General features: G+C 42.0%; 1 protein-coding gene across 1 annotated transcript in view; it reads right to left on the reverse strand.

Annotated features, from left to right (window-relative positions):
• The window catches only part of LOC140371790 (protein O-GlcNAcase), a 57,489-nt gene that overhangs the window by 6,925 nt on the left and 23,170 nt on the right, over positions 1-27,394 (reverse strand). The window contains exons 9-15 of the mRNA XM_072459000.1: positions 25,833-26,108; positions 21,643-21,823; positions 18,123-18,297; positions 15,816-15,872; positions 7,324-7,412; positions 3,329-3,433; positions 1,511-1,599 (exon numbers count right to left, since the gene is read on the reverse strand). Coding sequence (XP_072315101.1) covers positions 1,511-1,599; positions 3,329-3,433; positions 7,324-7,412; positions 15,816-15,872; positions 18,123-18,297; positions 21,643-21,823; positions 25,833-26,108 — 972 coding nt within the window. The remainder of the gene's footprint in view (positions 1-1,510; positions 1,600-3,328; positions 3,434-7,323; positions 7,413-15,815; positions 15,873-18,122; positions 18,298-21,642; positions 21,824-25,832; positions 26,109-27,394) is intronic.

Genomic DNA, 27,394 nt, shown 5'->3' on the forward strand with positions numbered 1-27,394 from the left:
ATCAGCTCGAACCAGTCTGGCCATTCTCCTCTGACCTCTGGTATCAACACGGCATTTGCGCCCACAGAACTGCCGCTCACTGGATCACCGCTCACTTTTCGGACCATTCTCTGTAAACCCTAGAGATGGTTGTGCGTGAAAATCCCAGTAGATCAGCAGTTTCTGAAATACTCAAACCAGCCCATCTGGCACCAATAACCATGCCACTTTCAAAGTCACTTAAATCACCTTTCTTCGCCGTTCTGATGCTCGCTTTGAACCGCAGCAGATCGTCTTGACCAAGTCTATATGCCTAAATGCATTGAGTTGCTGTCATGTGATTGGCTGATTAGAAATTTGCGTTAACAAGCAGTTGGACAGGTGTACCTAAAAAAGTGGCCGGTGAGTGTATATGTCTGTGTTGATGGACAAGATATGAGCAGTTTAAGCGTGAGTAAATGTTGACTCTGCAGCTGGTCCCCAAAGGTTAAATGTGTTTTTGGACCGTAAACAACCATGTTATGAACACTAGTTCTCACAGAGCTGCTTCGCCTCCGTCCTGTCCAGTCTATGGGAAAAATGAAAGAGAAATGTGCTTCCAGATCAGCAGCAGGCTTCCCATTGGGCGGCGCTGTTGAGCTTCATTTGGGTTAGTTTTGTGGCAAGTTATTTGCAGGTGGAAAGGATCTAAAATGTATTGCCATTGAGATAATAAAATAGGAGTCCTCTCATCCATGGATTTAGAACGTGTTGAGTAGACACTAACTGACAACAATAATAACAACATTAATGTCAATCTTTTAAAAGCAGCTATAATTTAAGTCTGTTTCATAATAAATCTGTGGACACATATTTCAAACAAATGTACAAATGTCAAAAAAACAGGCTTGGTGGGGTTCAAGGCCCTTCATTGCTGCTTGCGGATGTAACTGGTTGACCGGAGGTGGTGGTTTGGTGGAACATTTCAGCGCTCACACACAAGCTTTATTTTGCTCACAGGACGCACGCTCGCACTCGTAAACATCAGATTCTGAGTGAGCTGTACTTGAGACACATGAGGACTCATGGATTTTAAGACAAATTTGATATCAGGGATGTTCCTGTTACTTCCTCCTACTTTCAGGTAAAGCCTGAAACATCTAAAACAGTGGTTCCCAAAGTGGGGGTCTGAACCCCCCAGGGGGTCGCAAAGCATGTGCTGGGGGTCGCAAGATGATTTCACGATAATTGGTCAGTGATTAATCTGTGTCATTTCATTAAATGCATAAGTTAATGCTTTAACCTCAACAGCCGTAATTAATATAGTTATAAAATATTGTTTTAGTGGCAGTGGCACAGTTCTCCATTTCCTTAGATGCTATGAAAATAGGTAAATCTGCTTCTCTACTTTTGACCAGTGACTGTTTCATTCTCCGATTTTCTAACTTGATGTTGTTGGGTTAGGGTTGGGGGTTAGCTTTGTGAGGCGGCTGCTGTGATGTTGAACTGAATGTTATTCAGTGTGTCATAAGTTGGGTTGGCGGTCACACACCTGTCTCCGATGAGGTCCGGGTGAGCGCAGGACTCCTGACCGGCCTGAGCGCGGAGGTGAAGCTGGCGCACTATTCGATACAACTCCACCTGTCAGAACAAATAAATAAGAACTATAACCAGCCTCTGTATCAACTTTTGGGTTGTATCATTTTTACATTCCTAAAGACCTGTGTAATGCTAAATAGCTCAAATTGTCTTTGTGATGTTCATATTTGATTTTAGGCCTAATTAAATCTCCTTGACTCCTCAAGGAGGAGTCAGGGCACCATCTGGTGGAGAGGTGCCAAATTGCTCTATGACCTTTCCTCAACAGGAATTGTAGAAAGTGCCAATAAACTCATTGTGGTGAATATTTAGAATGCTAGGAATGCATTAGGTAAGTGAGCATACATGTGAACTTGTTCTGTTTTTAATGTTTCAAAACAGTAAAACTCTGGCATAGTCGCTTTAATTATTATAGTTTTTATTTGATAAATCAGCCCTCCTCTTTTGTGGATAACTTTAAAATTGGTCATTATTTTTTCATATATTTCTGTGAAAGACAATTTAATGAGGCGCTTGTGGCAACTTCTCCTCCTGAGGACCTGTGGACCCAGATGCCCCTCTCCTGGTGAAGTGGTCCCTGCCCCGTATGGATGGTCCCTCATCTGCCTGAAGGGTGGGTCCAGCTCCAGTCTCCCTCGCGTCCGTCTGTGAGAGTCAGATCTCTCCTTCACTCTGGAACTCCTCCAGGTTTCTACTTTTTCCCAAGGAGGTTTTTTGTAGTTTTTCCTGGCCGAGAAGGAGGGTCTAAGGACAGAGGACTCTGGAACATCGTCCCTCGCCACCACAGACATTGTTGATTCATTTTTCACTGTTGCCCTCAGAGGCAGCTGTTGTTGTGATTTTGGGCCTTACAAAAATAAATTGATTTGATTTGATTTGAACTTTCGGAATAAGGTGAATAGACATTGCCAAAGAGTAAAACTCCTGCAGCATCCGCATGGACCACATTTACTGCATCTGTGTCAGGGAACAACGCAGACGTCCATGCTCTCTCGGCTGCACTTTGTTCTTCCTCTAACTTCCGTGCCAACAGTTAACTAATTAAAGTAGGATTTGTGACGTTTAGTGAAACAAAACAAAAATAGTTATTGTGAAATTGTTGTGGCCTGCTGTGTTTTTATTGCAGATTTGTCTAGCATGTTGTTGCATTTAAGAAATGTTTATAATGTGGTTGTTAGCATGTATTCTCATTTTGGCGTTGAAATACACAGAACATTTCTACATGTGATGTTTTGTAACGAGGCGCTGGTTTTACTCTTGTGTGTTGGAGTGATTGTCAGTCACTAAAACAGCCTATGTAGTTCTATTTACAAACGCTAGAAGGATCTATTACTAGTTTTATGAAATTAACATTACCTTCATTTACACATTGATTTTCAACCTCTTTTTCCCGTTCGGGGTCGCGAGTGACTCAAGCCTGTCCCAGTGACTTAGGAGCTTAGGCCGGGTTCTCCCTGGACAGGGGCCAGCTCGTTGAAGGGTTAATGTTAATCGTTTACCAAAGCGCCAATTATAATGGAATACAAATGATAATGAGGCCCTGCCACGAGTTGGCCACTGTCCAGGGCGTACCTCGCCTTAGGCCCAAAGTCACTGGGATAGGCTCCAGTCACCCGCAACCCCGAAAGGGAACAAGCGGTAGAAAATGGATGAATGAATGAATAAACAAATGATAATGATGATAGTTTGTGTATATTTTACTGTACAAATGATATTGGGAGGCAGAGCTGATGAATTGTAAATACATTTTGTGGTTGTTGTGTTTATCTACCTTGTCCTTGTTGTGGTAGGGTCTGATATTGTACAGGCGAGAGGTGGGGAACAGGGGGGGAGGGTGAGTGAAGAGCTCGGTGCTGCCACCCACTGGGAGAAGCATCTGCAACACAGGCAAACCAAGGTTCATTTTCTCATTGTTCAGTCAATGTCACATTTTTGCATAAAAAATAAAAATGGACACAAGGAACAGGCTTAAATGTTAAAGGATCATTTAAGCCTGTTCCTTGTGTCCAACGTGAGCAGGGGTGCTGCGCTGTCTCAGTCATAAAGACACAGTGAAGCCTTAACAGAGTGGCTCGTCTGCTCCGTGTTGCAGCTGACAGATACAGAAGGACTCCTTTAATAAGAATGGGATATTGTACTCGAGGTGGGAGCGAGTCACCTGCGTGCAAGTCACAAGTAAGTCCAAGTCATCTGTGCCATTTTTCTATTAGTCCTGGTTCAGCTCTACTCAGCTCGGCTCTGAGCTCGGGGCCCTTCTCAGCCCTGATCGCATTTCCATTACAACTGGTGCTCAGTGGTGCTGTGTCCAGGATGATTGTCCAGACTGTAGGATTACTGTTGGGAAATCGTTTAATTTGATTGAAAGACTGAGCAGTGAGTGGTTCCCCTGTAAAGCCCAAACCCGTGTATGCTCCAAACCACTCCTGCTCAATCGCTGTGTGGCAGTGGCGGCTGGTCCATTAAGGGTGATGTGGCGACGGCCCCTCCTGTCAATCAGCCAATTATGTCAAATCGTATTAAAATTTTTTTGTCTAAAAACAATATAATTTGTTCAGAATTATGTTTTATTATTATTAGTTTAAATATATAAAATAATAAAATATATATATAGGATAGTTTGTCTGCTGCATCTCTTTCAACATACGTTATGGGCTGTTTGAGTCGCCCATGAGCCTGGAAGAAAAGCAATGGGAATCTTTAGCCAATCAAATCCTGAGACAAATGACTACGTCACTATGAGCCATAGTAAAACTGTCTAAAATGGGCGATTCCATTTAAGCAGTGTGTTTACGCCATGGAGCTACGCTGTTTACGCCATGGAGCTACGCTGTTTACGCCATGGAGCTACGCTGTTTACACCATGGAGCTACGCTGTTTACGCCATGGAGCTAGGCTTTTTACGCCATGGAGCTAGGCTTTTTACGCCATGGAGCTAGGCTTTTTACGCCATGGAGCTACGCTGTTTACACCATGGAGCTAGGCTTTTTACACCATGGAGCTAGGCTTTTTACGCCATGGAGCTACGCTGTTTACACCATGGAGCTAGGCTTTTTACACTATGGAGCTAGGCTTTTTACGCCATGGAGCTAGGCTTTTTACGCCATGGAGCTACGCTGTTTACGCCATGGAGCTAGGCTTTTTACGCCATGGAGCTACGCTGTTTACGCCATGGAGCTACGCTGTTTACGCTGGGGACACAGCGTAGCCGGTGCGCACACTTCAGACGGGATCATGGCGGCGTTAGGGAAAGTGACTGTGTAATCTCTCTGCTTCAGAAGACTTTTAAAAGAAACAAACAAAGGTCCATTAGGCCCCATTAAGGTCAGACAGAAGGTTCAACAAGACAAAAGTGGATCTTCTTATACCAGAGGCTTTCGTCAGCTTGGTACAGCCAGAAGCTGTGTCGAGCTGGTTGCAGTGAAGCTAATGCTCTTTTTTGTTTTCCGTTTTTTTAAGCTGCATCTACAGACCGGGCTTGGTGTGAAAATGGTGTCTGGGACATAAAAATACAAAAACACAATAATGCATATGTCGGTGTAATCCCTCATTCGTCCAGGCGTGTTCCATAGTAGAAAAGCTTCAGTTGTAGTCATCTGGACTCAGTTTGAAAAATGATGAGAGTCGAAACGTCTATTTTTCAAACTGAGTCCAGATGACTACAACTGAAGCTTTTTCTACCAATAATGCATATGGACTGTCTGAAGTTAGCTTTATTGGGAAAGGCATCGCCACACAACTGGAAGATGTTTAACCCAGGGATTTTGCGGTGATCAGTCTGTTTTGCATCTTCCTTAGACACTGCGCTGCACATGCACGTCTGTGTTCAGAGGTACGTCCAAAACGCAGAGTCCTGTTAAGAGGAGATAAGACCAGTCTTTCTACTTTACAGTTTTATCACCATTTAGCAAAACAGATACTGTTAGGTTATCATTGCTTCAATTTTGTTCGGTATTGCCAATATATTTTCAAATGATAGTAAGTAAAGTGAAAATAAGGTTAGAAATAGGCATGATATGTACATAAATAAAATATGTAGTGCAATAAAAAGTGAACAGTGCAGTGAGTGCAAAGTAGTGATCATGAGTCCAACGACAGAGGGAAAGAAACTGTTCTTGTGATGGGAGGTTCTGGTCCAGATGGACCGTAGCCTCCTGCCTGAGAGGAGTGGCTCAAATAGCTCAAATGGCGCTGGTACAGCTGGCAGCCCGGTGTAAACGCTCTCTCTTCTTTCTTACTTATTGTGCTTTATCTCCTATATTTTGTAAATATAGTTAGTATATTTTTTCTATTTTACTGTACGATAGGGACACGCGCTGGAATAGTTTTTTAATTCAACTGTTTTTGACTTTTTTCGGCTGGATTTGAGCGTTTTTCGTTGCGTTCGTTGTGTTGTTGTGACGTGAGCTAGCTCCGAGCGAGCCCACCAGCCCCCCCGCGCCCTCCGGCCGCGCTAAAGTACGGCGTGTCGTCGGTACACGTTTATTTACACGTTTATATGAAAGAGGAACTTCACGAACGATCGGGACACGCACTGGAATCGCTTTAAATTAACTTGTTTTGACTTTATTCGGCTGGATTGAGTGTTTTCGTCGTGTCGTTGCGATGTGTTTTGGCTCGGAGTCCCCCGGCCCCGCCCCCCGGCTCCGGCCCCGCCCCCGGCTCCGGCCCCGCCCCCCGGCCCCGCCCCCCTGCTCCGGCCCCGCCCGTACCGCGTTTCCACAAAGGAGGAACTCATGAAACTGCGGAGAACAGTCGTCTTACCCGGAGAGCGTCACGTTATCCCGTCGCAATACTGACCTAACCTAATACTGATGTGCAATTCTGTCATATGTGCAATTACTGTGAAATTCATGTGCAATCTATGTGCTGTCGTGACACATATTCATGTGCAATTACTGTCGTGATCACATGCAATGGTATTTATTTATTTATTTGTCTATGGGAGTTTTTATTTATTTATAGGAGATCTTCTACTGAAAGTGTTTTTCAGACTTCCTATAAGTGATCTGTTCTTCTGGATCTACCTCTGTATCTACCTGCGTTGCACCAATGAAATTTCCCCATGTGGGACAATAAAGGAATATCTTATCTTATCTTATCTTATCTTAAATAGTCCGTATCCAGGGTGAGAAACATACAGGTCATGCAGAGATGGAAGTCCGGGGCCGATCACCTTCTCAGCAGAGCATACAATGTGCTGTAGTCTCTGTTTGTCCCAGGCTGTGGCTCCAGCGTGCCACACGGTGATGGAGGAGGTGAGGATGAACTCTATGATGGCTGTGTAGAACTGCACCATCATCTCTGCTGTCAAATTGGCTTTCCTCAGCTGCCGCAGGAAGTACATCCTCTGCAGGGCCTTCTTGGGAGTTGATGGTGGGCTCCCACTTGAGGTCCAGGGTGATGGTCGTGCCGAGAAAGCAGGGGGAGTCCACAGTGGAGATGGGGGAGCCTGAGCTGATGAGGGGGGGCTGGGGGGCTGTGACTTTCCTGAAGTCCACAATCATCTCCACTGTCTTCTGGGTGTTGAACTCCAGGTTGTTACCGCTGCACCAGGACACCAGCCGGTCCACCTCCCTCCTGTAGACAGACTCATCCACGTCTGAGATGAGCCCGATGAGGGTGGTGTCGTCCGCAAACTTTATTAGTTTTACCTCGTTGCTGGAGGTGCAGCAGTTTCACACACATGGACTTATTTAATCACAAATTTAAAACCATCCAGCCTGCATACTAAACGTCTACAAAATAGGAAGTCCTAAGCAGACATACCTGCACCTCTCCTGACACGCCCCCTTTGAAGACCCATGGTTCAGACTCCACCCCCGTCTGGTCTCCTCCCCCTGTGCTCTGGCCACACCCTGTATAGAGACATCATACACTTAGAGCCAATCAAATGCAGAGATCAATCATTTATTTTGAGATAGATTTTTACAAACTCTCATGGCAGTCAACATAACATCACAGTAAGTTTCACAATGTATTGTTTTTATTCACCTTATTCTGCCCCACCCACTTTAGCCTCTTTTTGCCATGGATCAGCAAAAAGAGGCTAAAGTGTTGTAATCACACTTCCAATCGAGCACCATTAATTTAAGTGGAGAACGAGGAAAAGTATCACCACTAGAATATGCTATAAAGTAGACTGATTTGTGTAAAATGTCCAATGTTAACGTGACCAACAAGTCAACGATGCACCGATTCCCTGGGCTGCCTGAAAACATCTGTTTAGTCTGTGTAGAACTTTTTTTTCTGGAGGCTCCATGTTCACTAAAACAACCGGAATTATTGCTATATCAATACCCAGATGTAATTATGTTGGTAACTTTCTCATCGATGAAATATCGATGAGAATGGACAGCAGAATGGACTGGTACATCTACGTCACGTGTTATACCTCGGCTACGCGGAACGCAACTGCATCCTAAAGTTGTTATGTTTCAATCTGCACAATGTCCAATAGCAAAAGGAGAGTAGAGTGGGCATATTTTGGCTGATCATTTATCCAATAAATATATGAATCTTAAATGATATATTTATGGTTATCATACAGCAATCAATTTATCCATCCCAATATTATATGTGGCAAATTAAAATCTGTTGCATATTTATCTGTATTTGCGCCAAAAATAAATCTTGTATATTCTTGATACAGAGAATGCAAATTCAAAAGACAGAATTATTAATAATACTAATAATACACTTCTGGAAGTGTTAGTTGTTTTTTATTCTTATTTATTTATTTTGAATAGAGACATTACAAATATTATTACAAATAAGTACATGTCACCAAAATAGAACTAAAATTGTAGAATTTGGTTTCTTATTTAAGCTCGAAAAGGAGTAGGAAGAAGAAAACGCATTAATCCCACACTTAAATCTAAGCATATATTGAAAAGACAGCAACATAATATTAAATTCCAGTCTCAAATAGGACTGTATCAATTGTATGATACACTAACAACCCCCGTGTGGAGATTTATGGCTTTGAAAGTTGGACATTTTTCCATCAAATGACTTCTTTTGGATTAAAATTAACTCAGAGAGTCATTTTCTCTCCAAGACAAAAGCTAAAACGCTAAAAAGACTATGCAGTTTTAGTAAACACAAGTCCACAAATGAATTTACTGTACATAATGTTACTGTGTTCTGCATGTTCATTTAACTGTTTTTTAACTTGTCCTGCGGATAATTTTACCTTTGTAACTATGTGGCCTAATGTTAATTCTGAACAAACGGCTGCATTCCTCCAGACCTTCTTCCCTTATTAAGTTCTGACTCAGCGTGCGTGCTGATTGGCTGAGCCACGGCGCCAAAGTACAACACAAGCCCTGCAGGGGTAGGTCAGAGACAGACAAAGGAAAAACAGTTTTCCATCTGAGCTCCATCGAGAGTTCCACCAGGAGAGTTTTTCCATTCGAGCTCCATCGATGGGGCCTCTGGCCTAGCTAGGCAAAAGCTAAGCTAAGCTACGGGACAAAGACTTTCCAAGAGACATGAAGCTAACTTTCTCTCCCAGAACTAAGAATTCTGTGCCCGTTTTTAAATGTGATTGAGACTGCATCATGCAAACAAGCAAAGGACCTTTTTCCAGAACAGCCTTTTTGTCTGAGGAACGCCTGCTCTGGCCAGCGTGTGGATTGTATATAGTGACCCCTGAGTGAAGCCTGGAGATGACACGGACACACAGGCTCTTTACAGCTGGCTGATAATATCATCTTAGAAGTAAGTCTAACGCACAACGAGATAGATCTAGAGCAATCATGTCTGCGTTTCCAACTGTTATCGACTCATTTGCGTATTCCAAATTCATATATCTGTTTAATTATTTGGTCAATAAATCTTCATAAACCACATTTGGTAAAGTGTTCATTTCATTTCCAGAAAAGGGGTCAATGTCACGGTTACGTTCTCACAAACCTTCAGATCAACGAGCAATAAATTAATTAATTAATTTAGATATTTGATTATAGAGTTGTTAAATGCCAAATATATGGCTGGTGCCCCAATTTAATCTTAAAATATGATATCAAACATATCCAAATACACACTTATGCAGTGTGTCATGTTTGAAATCTTGAACAATTCTTTAATCGATATAAACCTTGTCCTCCTTCATAAGTGGGAGGATATTCATAACCTTACAGGACTTGTACTAGTAAGAATCCCCTACACAATCAATCAATCAATCAATCAATCACGGTTATAACTATGAGTCACATCATTATAATAAATATTTTTTAGAAAATCGAAAAGACATACCAGCAATGGTAAGGGTAAAATTACCAACAATGGTAAAAACAGCTCATACTAACACTGGTCACAATAGGGAACATAAAGCATAAACCAATGCTGCAATATGGTGGTACATTTTTCTCTCTGTATTCTGACCTAACCATGTATTTATATAAAAATCATTGCTTTTGTAATAGATCCAGAGCATTCCACATTTTCACCCAACATACAGTCACACAAAAACGTTTACAAGTGGTTTGAACAATGGGCACTGTACAATTTCCATTGCCTCTCAAATTTTAAATTTGCTCTTTGAGTGCAAATAACTTTTGCACATTACTTGGTAATAACTCATTGAAGGCTTCGAACAATAAAATTACCGTATTGTATTTCACATGGTCAGGGAGTTTTACATGCATACATCAAGCCTTGAAATAATTATTTTTACGTCCCTGTCAACATGACAGGTACCGATCATTTGGTACCTGTCATGGCTAATTCTATCGGTCACAAAGGAAAGGAAAACAGAATAACATAATTAATGAAAAATGAACTTTTATTAACATGTCTCTTTATCATTTACAGGCTGAGAAATATATTTTTCAAAGTTAGGGGCCAGGGGGGCCCCTACCTAAAAAAGTTAGGGGCCCCCCAGCAATTTCAGGGGCCCTCAAGCGCGCGCGGCATCGTGGTGTCATAAGAACAAGATAAATGTGTTGTTTTAAACCTGGTTATTAGCATGTAAAACAATTTAAAGTACTTTTATCTGTTATTTGATATGAAGAGCACAAATACTGAATTCATATAAACCAGATATCATGATGTTTAATAATGTTTAATTCAATATAATAATGTTTCTTAGATACAAAATAAATACTGTATACAGCATTTGACACAAGGAGATCTTGTGGAATATATAAAATCACAGCCTACAAAATAAACTACTAACATATATACATTTCCCTGATGCTAACAAGTCCAAAGGGGGCGGGGCCCTTGGATACTTCCACATTGACATTGTCCCTAATGTGCAAAATTACAGCTTTTGTTGCAAACAACTTTAAAAAGACTGAATTGCGAACTGAGGAGATTGACGCCCGCCAACCTCGATATCATTAGGCCAAAGCGCGCCTCCCCATGGTACAACCAAGAACTGCGTTCACATAAACAAAAAGTTAGAAAGTTAGAGGGATTATTTCGTCGCTCTCACACCGAAGAATCCCTAAAAGCATGGAAAAGTTGCCTGCTGTCCTATAAGCAGGCTCTGCGTAAGGCCCAAACCAGATATTATTCATATCTAATAGAAGTCAACAAAAGTAACACTGAATTCCTTTTCAGCACTGTAGCTAGGCTAACAAACTGTCACAGTGCAGTAGAGCCCTCAATCCCAGCTACACACAGCTCTGATGATTTCCTCCTATTTTTTAACAATAAAATAAAAACAATCAGAGATAAAGTAGATGAAATTACCCCCGCTATTAGCCCTGAACTAGCCCAAGCTGTAAATCTAACCTCCCATATAAATCCACCTGTAAACTTAGAAAGGTTCACAGCTGTTGATCAAGCAGAGATAACTTCAGCCATTATGTCCTCTAAAAGCTCAACTTGTGTCCTAGACCCCATTCCAAGCAGACTCCTCAAAGACATTCTTCCCCTAATTATAGACCCTATTCTTAATATAATAAATACTTCACTCGAAAGTGGCTATGTTCCACAGTCCTTCAAACATGCAGTCATTAAACCTCTTCTGAAAAAGCCTAATCTAGATCCCGACCTATTGGTAAACTACAGACCTATTTCAAATCTTCCCTTCGTCTCTAAAATCCTTGAAAAAGTTGTAGTAAAACAGCTTTGTCGCCACCTGCAGGACAATAACTTATTTGAAGTTTTCCAGTCAGGGTTCAGAGCCCACCACAGCACTGAAACTGCACTAGTTAAAGTCACAAATGATTTGTTATTAGCCGCTGACGATGGACTGGTCTCAATCCTGGTTCTGTTGGACCTCAGCGCAGCGTTTGACACCATCGACCACAACATTCTACTGCAGAGGTTAGAATGTGATGTAGGTGTTGGAGGAACAGCCCTCAGCTGGTTTAAATCATATCTATCTGATAGGTTCCAATTTGTTAATGTAAACCAGAGCTCCTCACCAAGCTCTAAAGTAATTTACGGTGTGCCACAGGGTTCGGTACTCGGTCCAATTCTGTTTACTCTTTATATGCTGCCATTAGGCAACATTATCAGAAAGCATGGCATTAACTTCCACTGCTATGCAGATGACACTCAGCTGTATTTATCAATGAAACCTGATCAGAGCGATCAAGTAGACAGACTTAGTACTTGTGTGAAGGAGATAAAAACCTGGATGACACTAAACTACCTGCTTCTTAACCCTGAAAAAACCGAGGTCATTGTGCTTGGCCCTAAGCATCTACGAGACGCTCTATCTGAGCAGATAGTCACACTGGACAATGTCAGTGTAGCCTCCAGTTCTACTGTAAGAAACCTTGGAGTCTTATTTGACCAGGAGCTCTCATTTAAAGCTCATATAAATCAAGCTTGTAAAACAGCCTATTTCCATTTGCGCAACATCGCCAAAATCAGAAGAATCCTGCCTAAAAGTGATGCCGAAAAACTTATCCATGCATTTGTAACGACTAGATTAGACTACTGTAACTCCCTGCTTGCAGCGTGTCCTAAAAGCTCCATAAAAAGCTTTCAACTGGTTCAAAATGCAGCAGCAAGATTACTAACAGGAACAAAAAGAAGAGAGCACATTACGCCAGTGCTGAAGTCTCTTCACTGGCTCCCCGTCGAGTCTAGAATCAAATTCAAAATTCTACTCTTGACCTACAAAGCCATAAATGACATGGCCCCATCCTACCTCAAAGATGCTTTAGTACCATATCATCCAAACAGAGCTCTTCGCTCTCAGAATGCTGGCCTTCTGGTGGTGCCAAGAGTCTCTAAAAGTACTGTAGGAGGTAGAGCGTTTAGCTACCAAGCTCCTGTGTTATGGAATCAGCTCCCGACCCATGTTAAATATGCTGACACAGTCTCTTCATTTAAGTCCAGGCTTAAAACGTTCCTCTTCGAAATCGCTTATGGTCAGAGTAGTTAGGAACAGAAAGATAAACCCACAGCTTCAGCTACGCTGCCCTAGGAGTAACTATGCTGGGGGAAGTATGACAGCTTGAGCACTATCCTCTTCTTCTTCTGACTACTTATGACTACTTATCAAACAATATTTATTTTTTGATTCCACTTGCAAACTGTTCACCGCCTTCTTTTCTTTCTCTCACTCCTGAGGACCTGTGGACCCAGATGCCCCTCTCCTGGTGAAGTGGTCCCTGCCCTGTGTGGACGGTCCCTCATCTGCCTGAAGAGTGGGTCCAGCTCGCCTCCGATGGTCCCTCATCTGCCTGAAGAGTGGGTCCAGCTCGCCTCCGACGGTCCCTCTTCTGCCTGAAGAGTGGGTCCAGCTCGACTCAGACGGTCCCTCATCTGCCTGAAGAGTGGGTCCAGCTCGACTCAGACGGTCCCTCTTCTGCCTGAAGAGTGGGTCCAGCTCCAGTCTCCTTGTGTCCGTCTGTCCGTCTGTGAGAGTCGGATCTCTCCTTCACTGGAACTCCTCCAGGTTTCTACGCTTTTTTCCCAAAGAGGTTTTTTTTGTAGTTTTTCCTGGCCGAGAAGGAGAGTCTAAGGACAGAGGACCCTGGGACATCGTCCCTCGCCACCACAGACATTGTCTGACTTCATCGCCACCACAGACATTGTCTGACTTCATCGCCACCACAGACATTGTCTGACTTCATCGCCACCACAGACATTGTTGATTCATTTCTCCCTGTGGCCCTCAGAGGCAACTGTTGTTGTGATTTTGGGCCTTACAAAAATAAATTGATTTGATTTGATGATCACTTATCACTTATAAATTAGACCGGGCATTTCCGAGTACAACCGAACGCAACCGAACGCAGCGGCCAATCAGATGCCCGCTTTCATCGATATTAGATCACGGACACCGCTCGGGCCAATGAGAAGCGAGAAGACTGCGAAGTGGCATGTCTGTCAAAATGAAACTTAAGCGATGGAAATGCCCGCGCACATGCGCTCTGCTGCCTTCTTCCGCTGTATAACTACAGCAATAATCGTGGTCTGTAGTACAGCGCGCCCGAATTTGTGCAGAGGAATCGCTTTGGGCATGTTCACCGCGCTGTTTTTGCCTATTAAAAATATATATTACGACGAAAAATTTGCGGCGGTCATTGTGTCCGGAACCTTGAGTTTGGAGTCGGTCAAAACTGATTTTTGCGCCGGTCATTGACCGTGTCCGGCCCGTTATTTCGAGGCTTGATACATGCATACATACTGAGCACATCCTGTTAATAAGATAAGATGCTGTTTAACCTATCTCTCATCCCAAAGGACTGATAACACACTGCGCAACGCATGTGCGTCTTCATAGTCAGTCCTCCAAATGAGTCTGTAGCAAAACACACCGCGCATAGGAGTCGTCATACCGCCTTTAACAGGCTGGTTTGCCTCTGTCGGCGCCACTGACATGTCCATAGTAATGTCACGCTCTGTCAGGGTGTGACATTTGACTTACGCAAATGCATTCTGGGATTGAAACACGCCCAGCAGCGTCATCACAACAAACATGGCGGCGCCCGTGTCCCCCGCATGTTCCCCCGATCACCTTCGCTACCAAAATAAAGGATAACGATGTACAAAAGGTCGATTGAAATGTCTGAAAATCGTGAGATTTAGTCTCCTGATCGGGTTGATAGAGACGTTTTCCATCACTGACGTTGAAGCCCGACCCCTGGACTGTTGAAGCCTGACCCCTGGTGGTCACTCCGAGTCAAAAAATGACAAAATTTTGATCTTTTTTTTTGCCTTCAAAGGAAAAAAAATAAGAATTTGCCTACAGACCGACCCACTTGAAAAATGTTGACTCGGGTTACAGCAAACAGACAATTTATTTGGGGTAGCCTAATACAAGTGTTTTTGCATGTGTTTAATATTCCTTTAGTAAGCCAAGGCCTTTTTGTTGATTTGTTTTTATTTTTGTTGATCTGTTTTATTATTTATGTATTTATTATAAAACACAAACGTGTTTAATACGTTATCATATGGTCTGTCCACATTTGTATCGGTGAGGATTGAGCTCCAGTCTTGCTCCTTTAGACTATTGTCAAAAGAATTCATGGCATTTTTGGTTCTTATTTGTTTATATGACACCTTCTAGTCCACTTTGGAGTTTTTTAAATTTGCAGTCACAGCATGAAGACGGGTAAGTGATCAGTGATGTCGCAATAAAAGCCACTGGCTAATGGATTTCCTTAATATTAGAAACATGTTGCTGATTATTGTAGCAATGTGTGTTGTTATTTTGTTATTGATGGATAGAGGGACATATTGTACATCGATTGAAATATCATCTATTGCATTTTGCTTAGTTTTTAGACCTTATTCATAAGGTCAATTTCACCAAAGCTGATTAATAGTTTCTAGAGATTTCCCCCCCATCCATTCCATAAAAGCTTCAATATTGGAGCCAGGTGATCGATACACACAACTTATAATTATATTTTTCCACATTTCCTTATGAATCTCAACAGTTAAACATGTCATGTTGTATTGTCTATTACAAATGACATATTGATTTGTATATTGATTTGTGGATGAATAGGACAACACCGCCTCCCGTTATATCTTAGCTCATAACCATCTAGACAAAATTGTATCTCTCAATCTTGATGAGCCTCCACACCTTTAATAAGACTTGGAACATTAATATTAGATTGGTATAGCATATGAATGTTTTCAATTTTACAGTAAAAACTACTACTTTTTGTTGTTTGGACCAACTTAGCTGGAAGCCGGAGGGCCAAGAAAAAATGGTCTGAGGGCTGAATTTGGCCCCCGGGCCGTAGTTTGGACGTGCTTGCTCTACAGCATGTCCAATTCATTGCTGTTTGATGGTGCAGATTAGAAATTTGTTTGTGGGAGCATCTACTCACATTGGAAGCAGTTCCTCCAGGAGTCTAGGGCCGAGCTGTCATTCATCACGCGGCCATCTGAAACACAGGAGCAACACATTTCAGCTGATGCAGGTCATTTATTACAACATTCAGAAAAGCGATTAGTAGAAAACTATCTATAATCTAAAACAGATTGAATAGGAATTTTCCTGCGCAAGTGAGTACTCAAAGTGGTCTTTAGAGGTGTCCTCCACACAACCTCCTGATGTATATAGTACACTCTGTGTGCTCTCCACCATGCAGTCTGTACTTTATAGATCCCACCTGCAGCTGGAAGCTGCATACGCAAACCCACTCATGTCAGGCCCACTCTACACCTCCAAAATGCCATAAAAGGGCCATGCAAAGTGACTTATGAATAAAATTTACATAAAAATAATAAATGGGTTTGTCCGACGGGACAGAGGGAGGGGCAACGCGGAGAAGGAGCAGCAGTCACATCCCAAGAGAGTAAAGTAAAAAGTGCTTCAAATGCAAGTGTTGTTGAGAAAAATGAGTGAAAGAAACAGCCCTATCTATCCATGTTCAGGCCAACATTTTCACAATTGCGGAAATATGAATGAAATAATTTAATAAAATGTATTTGCTGGCGATTCCCTGCATCAACACTTCCTCAAACTCTCTTAATTTCTGCTCCTCTCAATGAGTGTCATCTTTTCCCTTTTATTTAAATTTAGCTTATAGCCATCAAAATAGTATGTTTGATCCAGTTGTCTCGTAATTAATAATCTGTGTGATTACTGGGCCTATCCACATGAATGTAAAATATCTTCTGTTAGTTGAAAGATGTTCAAAGGACTATAACTTTTCTAGTTGAACGTCTGCCTCCTTTATTGTCTTCTTGGAAATCCAATCTATTCTACTTATTTATTTTTAGAGAAGAAGAATTAACATTAAAAACTACAGAACACAACACAACCAGAGAGCAAAACTTAAAACTTTATACAAGAATACTAAACATCAATAGAAAACAGAATCTAATTTAAATTAAAAGTCCCATTTAGTCCAAAGTCAATAAATTTTGTTTATTTACAATTTAAGTCTGAATGTCAGTTTTTCCATTTGTCAGTCCTTGGTGATGAGGTTTGTGTCATCCACTTCTGAACTTTTTCCTGCCACAAAATGTATGTACCAAAAGTATCCATTTCTTGTGTCCATGCAAGAGTTTTGAGACCCACGTACATAGTTCTAAACTTGAGAGGGATTCAGGGAGTCAGCAGTGCACTGTTAATTTCAATCCAATATTTTCAAACAGGACAGTCCCAAAACATGTGATCGTAGTTTGCCTCTTATAGTTTTAAGTGTTTCGAACGCTCCACAAAACACCACAATAAAACAATCACAAATAGCAGTTAAAAACAATAAATAAATAAAATAAAAATAGTGATGAAGCAATGGGATAGTTTTGGGAGGCACATAAACAAACCTATTCCTATTCATACACAGTTCACCTGATATGAAATTAAATACCCTCAAATTAAAGCTGACAATCTGCAGTTAAGGCACATCTTGGTTGTTTTAATTGAAATCCATTGTGGTGGTGTACAGAGTTAGAATTCTGTTGATGTCCCGATATTTATGGACCCGACTGCATATCCTTGGTCATTGTTGCGAACAGTGCAAAAGTTGAAGTACAGGTGGGCGGGGTTTGTGCCGCACAAGAACATTTCCTGCTGCACAATTGGCTGAGAGCATGTTAATAGGTCTGCTGTTTTCACCTCAGAAAAAGCTCACAAAAAACATGGTTAACAAAAAAGTGATATGTGTAGAGACAAATTTTGATCCCCCATAACAGAACTGCAGGAGAACTCTCGCTTTTTAGCTCAGATGTCAGTTTTACTTGCTAATTACTGTTTAAAATAAAAGGTAATAAGAGGTTTACACACACTAACACTGACTTTGACTAAAATTTGGTCGATGGGTTGGCTCTATTCCAAACCCCCACAATTAATGTTAATGGCTAATGCTAATGGCAGGAGGAAAAACACAAGATAGGGTAAGGGGAGGTTAGCCAAGGTGCTAAGTGGTTGATAGCATTAGCATCAAACACCACGTTTAATAATTTGTGTGTCTATGATCAAAAACACCTGTAATTTAATAACTCATTGTGTGCAACCTTCAAGGCAACACAATAACAAGCAAAAAAGTTACATAGAGCACCTTTAAATCACAAGAATAATAAGAAAAATGTATGGACCATGACAAAAATCAACATGTGGATTGTCAGTGTGGATCTTTCTGAAAAAGCATTTGGCCTGAATGCTCATGAACGTGTGTGCTCCTCACCCAGCCAGCAGACGAAGGCCTTGGCCACCAGCGCAGTGTTGCGCAAGTCCCACACGTACGGGTAAAGGTCATAGAGCACGGCGCGGTTAGCTCCTCCCACCACCCTGCGGTGAAGCTCAGCTATGTCCTCACACAGAGACAGGAACCTACTGGCCCGCCCACGCCACTCGTCCATCTGAGGAACAACAAAAGTCACATCAGGGCTAAGTTAATCACTTCTTATATTGTACACATCTCCTCCATCTCTCCAACACTCCTTCTGTCAGTGTTTCAATTGGTCTCTGTTCACTGGAAGTTTATTTTGTAACAGAATACTGAATATCTGCACTGAAATGTATTATAACATATTCCATTACATCACATGTGTCAAATACAAGGCCCGCGGGCCAAATCCGGCCAAGTGGCACAGAGAGCCCTCCCGGACCAGGTTTTGAGTGTGGAGCTGACCTTCCCAGTCTCTTTGTGTATTATCCTGGGCAATTTTAACAAGGAGAATCTCAACCATGAACTAAAGAACAGACAGTCTCGCCCAAAGAGCAGAACACGCTGGATCACTGTTCCACAACTTGTAGTAACTTCCGCACCGTGGCTCACGCTTTTTTGGGCTTTTCAGATCACGTCATGGTTCGCCTGATCCCCCACGTAGAGGCTGAAGCTCTCCAAACCTGTAGTGAAGACTTCTACACAACCCCCCACAACCCCAAAAAACGCACCTACCGCAATATCAAGTCAGTCAACCCCCTCACACTCTCCCAGCTCATATCCTCTGCTTTCCCCCCTGACTCCGCCCCCTCTTCCCCCGACGACTATGCTGCCATGCTCAACACCACCCTCTCCGACTCCCTTGACTCCCTAGCCCCCTGGAAAACCTCCTCTGTCTCATACATCAACCCCGCCCCATGGTACACACCTGAATTTCGCACCATAAAGCAGACTGGCCGCCAACTTGAACGACTCCTCAAAAAAAAACGCCTCACCGTCCACGCCGACGCCTTCAAATTACACATCTCCTCCTACCGTGACGCTCTCCAAGCCGCCAAATCTGCCCACCTCTTCACCCTCATCAACAGCTCTCACCGGAGCCCCCGCACCCTGTTCCCCACCGTCAACAAGCTGCTCCAGCCACCGGACATCACTCCACCCTCTTCCCCCGACCTCTGCAACTCTTTCCTCCTTGCCTTCAATGACAAAATTTCCAAAATCAACAGCTCCCTGACTGCCGTCTCCATCAACTCCATCAACTCTATCACCCCCCCTCTCCCTGACCACCCACCCTTCCCTCCCCTCACCACCTTCTCCTCTGTTAACTCCTCTCATATCCTAGACATCATCACCGCTTCCAAAACCACCACCTGCTCTCTCGACTCCCTCCCAACGACCCTAACCAAGGCTTGCCTCCCTGCTCTCATCCCCCATCTCACCACCCTCTTCAACCTGTCTCTATCCCTCGGCCATGTTCCTTCCATCTACAAACTGGCCTCCATCACCCCCATCCTCAAAAAACCCACCCTAGACCCCACCAACCTCCCCAACTATCGCCCCATCTCCAACCTGCCGTTCCTCTCAAAAACGCTGGAACGCATCGTCGCCGCCCAACTCCACACCCACCTCCAGTCAAACAACCTCTACGAACCCCTCCAATCTGGCTTCCGCCCACTTCACAGCACTGAAACAGCCCTGGTCAAAGTACTCAACGATCTCCTCACCTCTGCAGACTCCGGGGCCCTCAACATCCTGTTACTACTAGACCTCAGCGCAGCCTTTGACACTATAAACCATTCCATCCTCCTACAAAGGCTGCGCCAACTGGGTGTTGAGGGCTCTGCACTTGACTGGCTCACATCCTACCTCACCAACAGGCAACAGTTCATCTCCCTCTCCGGTCACTCATCCACCCTCTCCCCAGTAACGCAGGGGTCCCCCAGGGCTCAGTCCTCGGCCCCCTCCTCTTCATCTGCTACCTCTTCCCCCTTGGTCACATCCTCCGCCAACTCAACCTGGACTTTCACTGCTACGCTGACGACACCCAGATATACGTCGCCACCAGTTTGTTATCACCGAAACCCATCTCAGTCGGTCAGCACTAGCTCATAGACGGAATCGGGACAAATCCAACATGGTGGCGACCAGACCGGTCCCGATGTTACAGCTCAGGCAATAATTTTCTCTCTTGGGTCTGGGTTAAACCCCTAACCCCTAAGCCTATCCCCTAACCCTAAGTTTTTGTAGTAGATAGGAGACGAGGGGAAAAATTTAAATGTTTGCTCACCTGTGAGACTGTGCAATCTATACATTTTAAAAGTTTATTCTCGAAATAAAATTAGCTCGATGCACATGATCTCCTACACCACAAGCCGTGTCCTTAACCGCCAGGCCAACACGTCTGAAGATTTTCAGCTGCGAGACAGAAAATGTACCTCCCTCACCTACCAGGGATCGCAAAATGGTGAAGACGCCTTGTCTCTAACCGCAAGTGATTTGGGCCGTCACGAGGGCCGCATATATTAACTTCCGTTCTGATAACTTCCGTCCCGATTCCGTCTATGAGCTAGTGCTGGCCCATCTCAGTCTGACAGGAATATTTTTTATTTTTTGGGTGTTTTTTTATTAACACAATACATTTTTTGTGTTTAGTTTGATGCTGTGCCAGTATAAACATAGGTGGGCAATGCTGGTGGGCTCACATTAGGGGATGTTTTAGCCCTCTGTTTATAAAGGCAGTGTTTTTCCCCATATTGTTTATATTTGAGAAATGAGAAATTTGTAAAAATGCAAGAAGCCAGGGAGCGCATGCCTACATAATAGGCACGTAAACTACTCAATATGAATGTATACTACTTAATATGCATGCAAACAAAAGCCCTGCTCCGCTGCTGATTTTACCAAAGTTTGGATTTCAGGCTCGGTGAAGACACAAATTATGTATCTGTCAATAATAATGTTTTCAGCCTCTTAGAGGATCCTCCGTAAGCGTTTCAGTCCATGCTTCAACTGCTCTGGGATTTAGCAATAGCATTAGCAGCATCAACTTTGGATGAATCTTGATTAACCAAGATAACAATAGAAAGTCCCATGCACTGTGATTTCGTCACTTGAATTGCATCGATGCATCCCTTTCCTACGATGATGCACATCGGCTAATCTTCCCATCTCTACTACTCTCACTTCAGCATTCAGGCAAAGACCAAACATTTCCATTTCTCAGTTAAAGATTGCACAAGTGAGAGATCATGAAAAAATTGCTTAAATCTTCTATTGGTGCCTTGTACATAAACATTCTCTTAGTGGCCAATGTACGTGATATTCTAATATATACTACATCTTATGGCGACCTCGTGAGAGGTGATGCCTTAAACTGAGGTGACATGATAAATCAAAGCAAGGCGGAGTCAGATTTACATAAGAACTTAAAATGGCTAAGTTTAAGGGGCTAAACAAATATTTTTGTTTCTCTTTCTAAGAATAAACTACAACGATAGAACAGAGAATACAATGTGTGGAGTGAAACCTGCAGCCTGACCTTCTGAGGAGGGCTCTTCTTGCCGTTGGCGCTGACCGTGTGGCAGTTGGACTTGAGCCAGATCAGATCCTGCAGTAGTTTGTGAGCAGCAGGGCCGTGCTCATGGGGAAGGTAATGGAGACCCACCAGTAAGCGCACCTGAGACTCCGTCAGAGAACCTTTGCCGCCTGTAGAAGCTCGACTGTGGGCAGAAGTATAGGCAGTGGTCAAAGAGTATTCTCAGGTGCATTAATCATATTAATTAAAGTTTAAGTACAAGTCTATAAATGTATGCAAAAAATTATTTGGTGAAAATCCAACATGAGGAATGAATATGTGAATTGAAAAACAAACTAAATGTAAAACAATGTGTATTCAATATTTTTAAACTTTAAACAACATGAATTGGAGGCAATTTGTAAATAGTATTTTGAGTCAAAATTTAATTCCATGAAAAAATATTGATACTCACTCCAAAAACATGTAAAAAATATTTTATGACCCAGCCCTAAATCATACAGGAAGTCGGCCATGTTGGATTAAACACGGCGCTGACAAAAGTGCACCTCGTTGTACTTTTGGAATCTCCTCCTACAGTTTTCATTGAAAACACTTGAAATTTGGCCACCAGACACAAAACCCACGAGCAATAAAATGTTATCAATTTGAAGATGATTTACCTTTGGGTATGGCCATCGTAAATTTTAAACAAAAAATCTGTTTTTTATTTTACTGGAGCGTTTGTTAAGATTTCCAAGTTGAACGTAATTATATGCAAATGTAGAAGCTAGCTAATAAAATGGTTCTCCACAGCGCCCTCTCCAAATTTGTTTTTTAAAATTCATAAAAGACTATTTATTTGTCATAGATGAATGAAAACCGGGCACATTGCAACAAAATTACGTGACTCTACCTTGAGTTTTTATAGCAGGAAAAAAGTATCGGAAAAAGGAGTTTTCATTATTATTATTCTTTTTATAATTATTTTTCTCCCACAAACCACCCCAATTTTGACCCCGTGACATGCCTTTTTCATCACCCAACACATTGTGGGCGGAAACCATTTTTTTCAACATTTTACACCTCATAATGTTTTTTTCCTCCTTGGATTTTCAAAATTAACTACACCCATAAGCAAATAGAGATACAATACAATTCCAAATGTGGGCGTGGCAAGCTCGTTAACAAAAATTGCAATTATTTTTTTTTTGTTAAAACTTGCGTTTCTCTGGCATGAGATCTACTATTTTCCAGCATTAATAAACATTTTGTGCAAAATGATGATCTGACCACAATGATACAATGATTTACAAAGGTTCTAAAGTGCCCCTTGAACATTTGAATTAAATAAAAAAAATGACTTTGACATAATAATGTTTGAATAAAGTTAAGAACTTTGAATAAAGTACTTTGAATAAAATTTGGCACAGACATTCTTCTTGCCATTTTGATCGAAAAATCCAAGGATGGCATACATCAGAGGTGTCCAAACTTTTTTCCCTGAGGGCCGCATTTATAAACATGGAACGGAGGGCCACAGATGATGTAACAATGAAGTGAATCATTGGAAATGTTGCATTTGATGTAGTTTTGATGAGCCTCCACACCGTTAAAAAGGCTTGCCTTGGAACATTAATATTAGGCCTGTATCTTATTAGAATATGTGTTATTTAGGTTATTATAGCAGAATGTTTTTGGTGTTTGGGCCAATTTAGCAGGAAGCCTGAGGGCCAACATAAATTGGTCTGAGGGCCGCATTTGGCCATTGTAATGGAAGTTAAACTTAAAGGTGCAATGGACGATTTTTCGGCGATTTGAGAACTCAGGCGGAAGTGCGCATGCGCACTCCCCCGTGTGGACTGATACAACACAAACGTGCGTTTGTTTATTAGCACGACAGATCGCATCGCATCTCTCGTCTCCCGTAGATTTCCGTCTTCTTCTGAGTCAGCTCGAACTGTCTTTCTCTTTCTTAATTTTGTCCCGTACACTGAGGGAACTGTATTATGATAGATCAATGCTCTTAGACACGCGGAAATAAGACTCAGATTTGGGTCAAAAAAATCGTCCATTCAACCTTAAAGTGTCTAGTGAGCCGCAGCGCGCGGCCGAAACTGCTAGGCTATTTTGTGGCGCGGCTCCTGAAACTGTTGGGCTATTTGACCGCGCCGCGGCTCTGTAGCCACGGCCTAAACTTAAAGCACCAAATATCTTATAGCAGAGTAGTCACGTGGTGCGTTACTCTCTCCAGGGCGCTGCAGGGGAAATAAACATTTAATCAGGAATTCTCATTGTAGTCTGGTCATTTTGATTGAAGGCTAATATGCTAATAAAGTGTTCCCTTCATATAAGGCTTATATAAGGCTTTTCATTTTTTGCGGCTCCAGACAGATTTGTGTTTTGTTTTTTTGGTCCAATATGGCTCATTGAAAATTAAACGTTGCCGACCCCTGACATGGCCCCATCCTAACTCAAAGATGCTATAGTGCCATATCATCCAAATGCTGGCCTTCTGGTGGTCCCAAGAGTCTCTAAAAGCCCAGTATGAGGTAGAGCGTTTAGCTACCAAATGCCTGTATTATGGAATTAGCTCCTGTCCCTGACACAGTCTCTTTGAAATGCCTTATGGTCAGGCCAGTTAGGAACAGAATATAAACCTACACTTTCCCAGCTACGCTGTCCCAGGAGCAACTATGCTGGGGGAAGAATGGCAGCTTGAGCACTATCTTCTGCTTCTGACTACTTTTCCTATCAAATCAAGGGTCTAAGGACAGGGGAGCTTAGGACATTTGTCTAAGGACACGGGATAATGGAACATTGCCCCTATGAACATTGTTTAATCTGTTTTTCACTGTCGCCCCCCGAGGCAACCGCTGTTGTAATTTTGGGCAATACAAAAATAAATGTAATTGAATTGTTTTGAACACTTTGTCGTCTCAAACTGTGTCGCTTTATTTCAGACAGGACACAGTTGATGGATTTGGTAGCTCTCTACTCTGCAGTTTTTGTGCTTAGAGGATCATAACCTGTTACCATCCTCCTATTTCGCCCTGTGCACAATGGTTGGACATACCCAAACGGCATTGCTTATCAAAAGTGGATCTTACAGCCCACATGCAAGTGTGATGTATCATTAGAAAGCTTAGGCCTTCTAGTTTAGGCCTTCTGCAGATGTGCGTATGAACACTGTCAGGGCTTCAGAACTTACACTTCAGAAGCCCAAACATACAAAATACATCCTTTTTTTAGTCTCGCCTGAATATTTTCAATTTGTAATGGTCCTGAGCATGACAAACTTCATTGTGTGCTGTGATGTTTATCTTGTTGACAACAACTGTGTAAAGTTTCAGATCTCTAGGAACAGGCATTTTGGTGCTGTTGACCTTTTTGTATCAAAAAGTATATTCGGAACAAGTTATCCTAATATGTGCCAACTGTGTTTTACTACAATTTTAGCTTCTCTATGATCATAAAAAATACATTTTGATGTTTTGTAGACCACAAATACAGATTATAAATGCTAAAAACAATGTATGTGAAAATGTAATTGAATTTCCCATTATAGGTGAAAAAATAAATTAATAGTTATTATTTTTATTGTTTTTAATTGTTATAATAATACATACATCTAACGAAAGATCGGAAAACGTGGTGCGACAAAACTGCCTCATTTTGCTATTTACTGGACTAATTCTTCAAATAGGATTACTTCAGGAAAAGTATTGTATTCTTATAGACAGAATGAGTACAGCTATAGATGGATTAAACGCCGTTGAGTCCGTCATAAACTGCAAAATAGGTAAGAAACTATTGGTAATTGCTTATTGGGGCATATTATTCAATCAATGACATATTCGTTCTGTTGAGAAAAATGATCTTTAAAATTATGTATAGTTTGCTGGAATTGACAATGAAAATAAGAGTGATGATTAGAACAATGGAACTTCTAAAGTATGGTTTTTGTCCACGTGAGCTGGTGGACGTGAACAGGTTAAAAACATACACAATTCTCCTTGTGTCAATTGTTTTCACTCAAATAAAACAAAAATATTAAGGGTGTGTTCCCACTTGCACAAACACCACATTAAAACTGGGACTAGGATCCAGAACTAATCATTAAACCAGCACTAAAACAGGACCAAATCAATATCTATATCAGAATTGTAAGTACAAGTGTGAACACATTGTAAATCTAACTCATTACTCCCCACCTTTGGCTGAGAGTTTTTTGTCCTTCGCCAGCCTCGGACCTGCTCCCTGGACTGCTCCTGCTCCTCTGGACGGTGCCGCTGGCCTCTTTGCTAGCCTCTCTGCGGGGCGGTGAGGGGGGAGAGCTGGGGGGTGAGCTGGGAGGAGAGCTGGGGGGAGAGCTGGGGTCCAGGGGGAAGACTGGCAGAGGTATGGTCTCTCTCAGGTTGGAGCATTGGTTTCTATCGGAGCTGTTGTGGTGTGTTGAGGAGCTGGTGGAGGAGTGCGTGTTCACGTGCCTGCGCTGGCGTCCTGCCCTCGACACACACACACACACACACACACACACCAATTAGATAATTAATCAGTTAATCAGATGTAATTAGATAAGAGCCAATATGAGGAACGCTAACTCTCTCAATCTAGAAAGAACAGAATGGGAGCAAAAGTGAAGTCTACCAGGGTGATACGGAGATATGGCCAGAAAGTAAAATCTCAGGTTTTTTTGCACATTCAAACCATTTTAAAGGCTTTTATTCAAAGTTATCTGTTTAAGTTTCGTGTAGATTGGTTTAATGGGCAATCAGCTTTTTACTTTGTCTTTAAGTTAGTGTGCGTCCCTACCCACAGAGTGTCATCATTCATACTCACACCGGCGACGGGAATAAAAATAAGTAAATTGTCGGCCCCGCGTGAACAGCTGGACAGAACGCAATGACCTCAATTTTACCATTTAGCCATTTTTCACATTTTCAAATATTAAAAATGAATCAAAGTAATTTGATTTATTGCCCAGCTCTAGTCTAACAAAATGTGATTCGGATTAACTAGAATTAGAGGAAGGTTTGTTGTCTTTGTCAGTGAAAATTACTAACTAGGAACTTGCTTCTGCAATATGGTGCAACATGTAACAACAAATAATTATAATACAATATAACCTATGATAAATATGGCATGCATAGAAAATAAGGAATTTACTCATTTAAAATAAAATAGACTTTGACTAAATACTACACTACAAAAAGTACACTATGATCAGAACAGTATGTCTTGGCATCAAACCTCAGAATGTCACAAAATGTGAAAAATCCAGGTGGTTTTGTCAAAGTAAAAGTAGGTTTTACTGGACTAAATGTTGAGCAAATGTTGTGAACCTTTTGTGAAGCTCAAATACAAGATTAGATTAGATTATTATTTTTGTTACATAGTTGTTGCCTCAAGTCACCTCCATTTCAGAATTTGGAATTCTGATGACTTGACATATTAAAGACTTGAAACAAAATCTGGCAAGTTCAATGTCTGTTCTGTCAGCAGAGTTTTGTTTGCTTGTTTTTAGTTTACTCTTCAAAAATGCTTGCACACAAGCAGGATTGGATGTATTTCAGTTGAAAGGAATTTAAAAACGCCGAGAAATACAATTGCATAGATTGTCTGTTTGGTTCTGACATTTTGTAAGTCGATTAATCGGTCGAAGGTGTCTTTAAAAAGCCAAGGACCAAGATGTTTAAAGGGCCCATATCATGCAAAATCGACTTTTCAGAGCTGTTAACCTTCTTACAGTGTTATTGGTACCTCATACTGTTTT

This window comes from Eucyclogobius newberryi, unplaced genomic scaffold (genome assembly GCF_026437365.1).
Source record: "Eucyclogobius newberryi isolate DKJ021-1_F unplaced genomic scaffold, fEucNew1.0.hap1 SCAF_22, whole genome shotgun sequence".
NCBI lineage: Eukaryota > Metazoa > Chordata > Actinopteri > Gobiiformes > Gobiidae > Eucyclogobius > Eucyclogobius newberryi.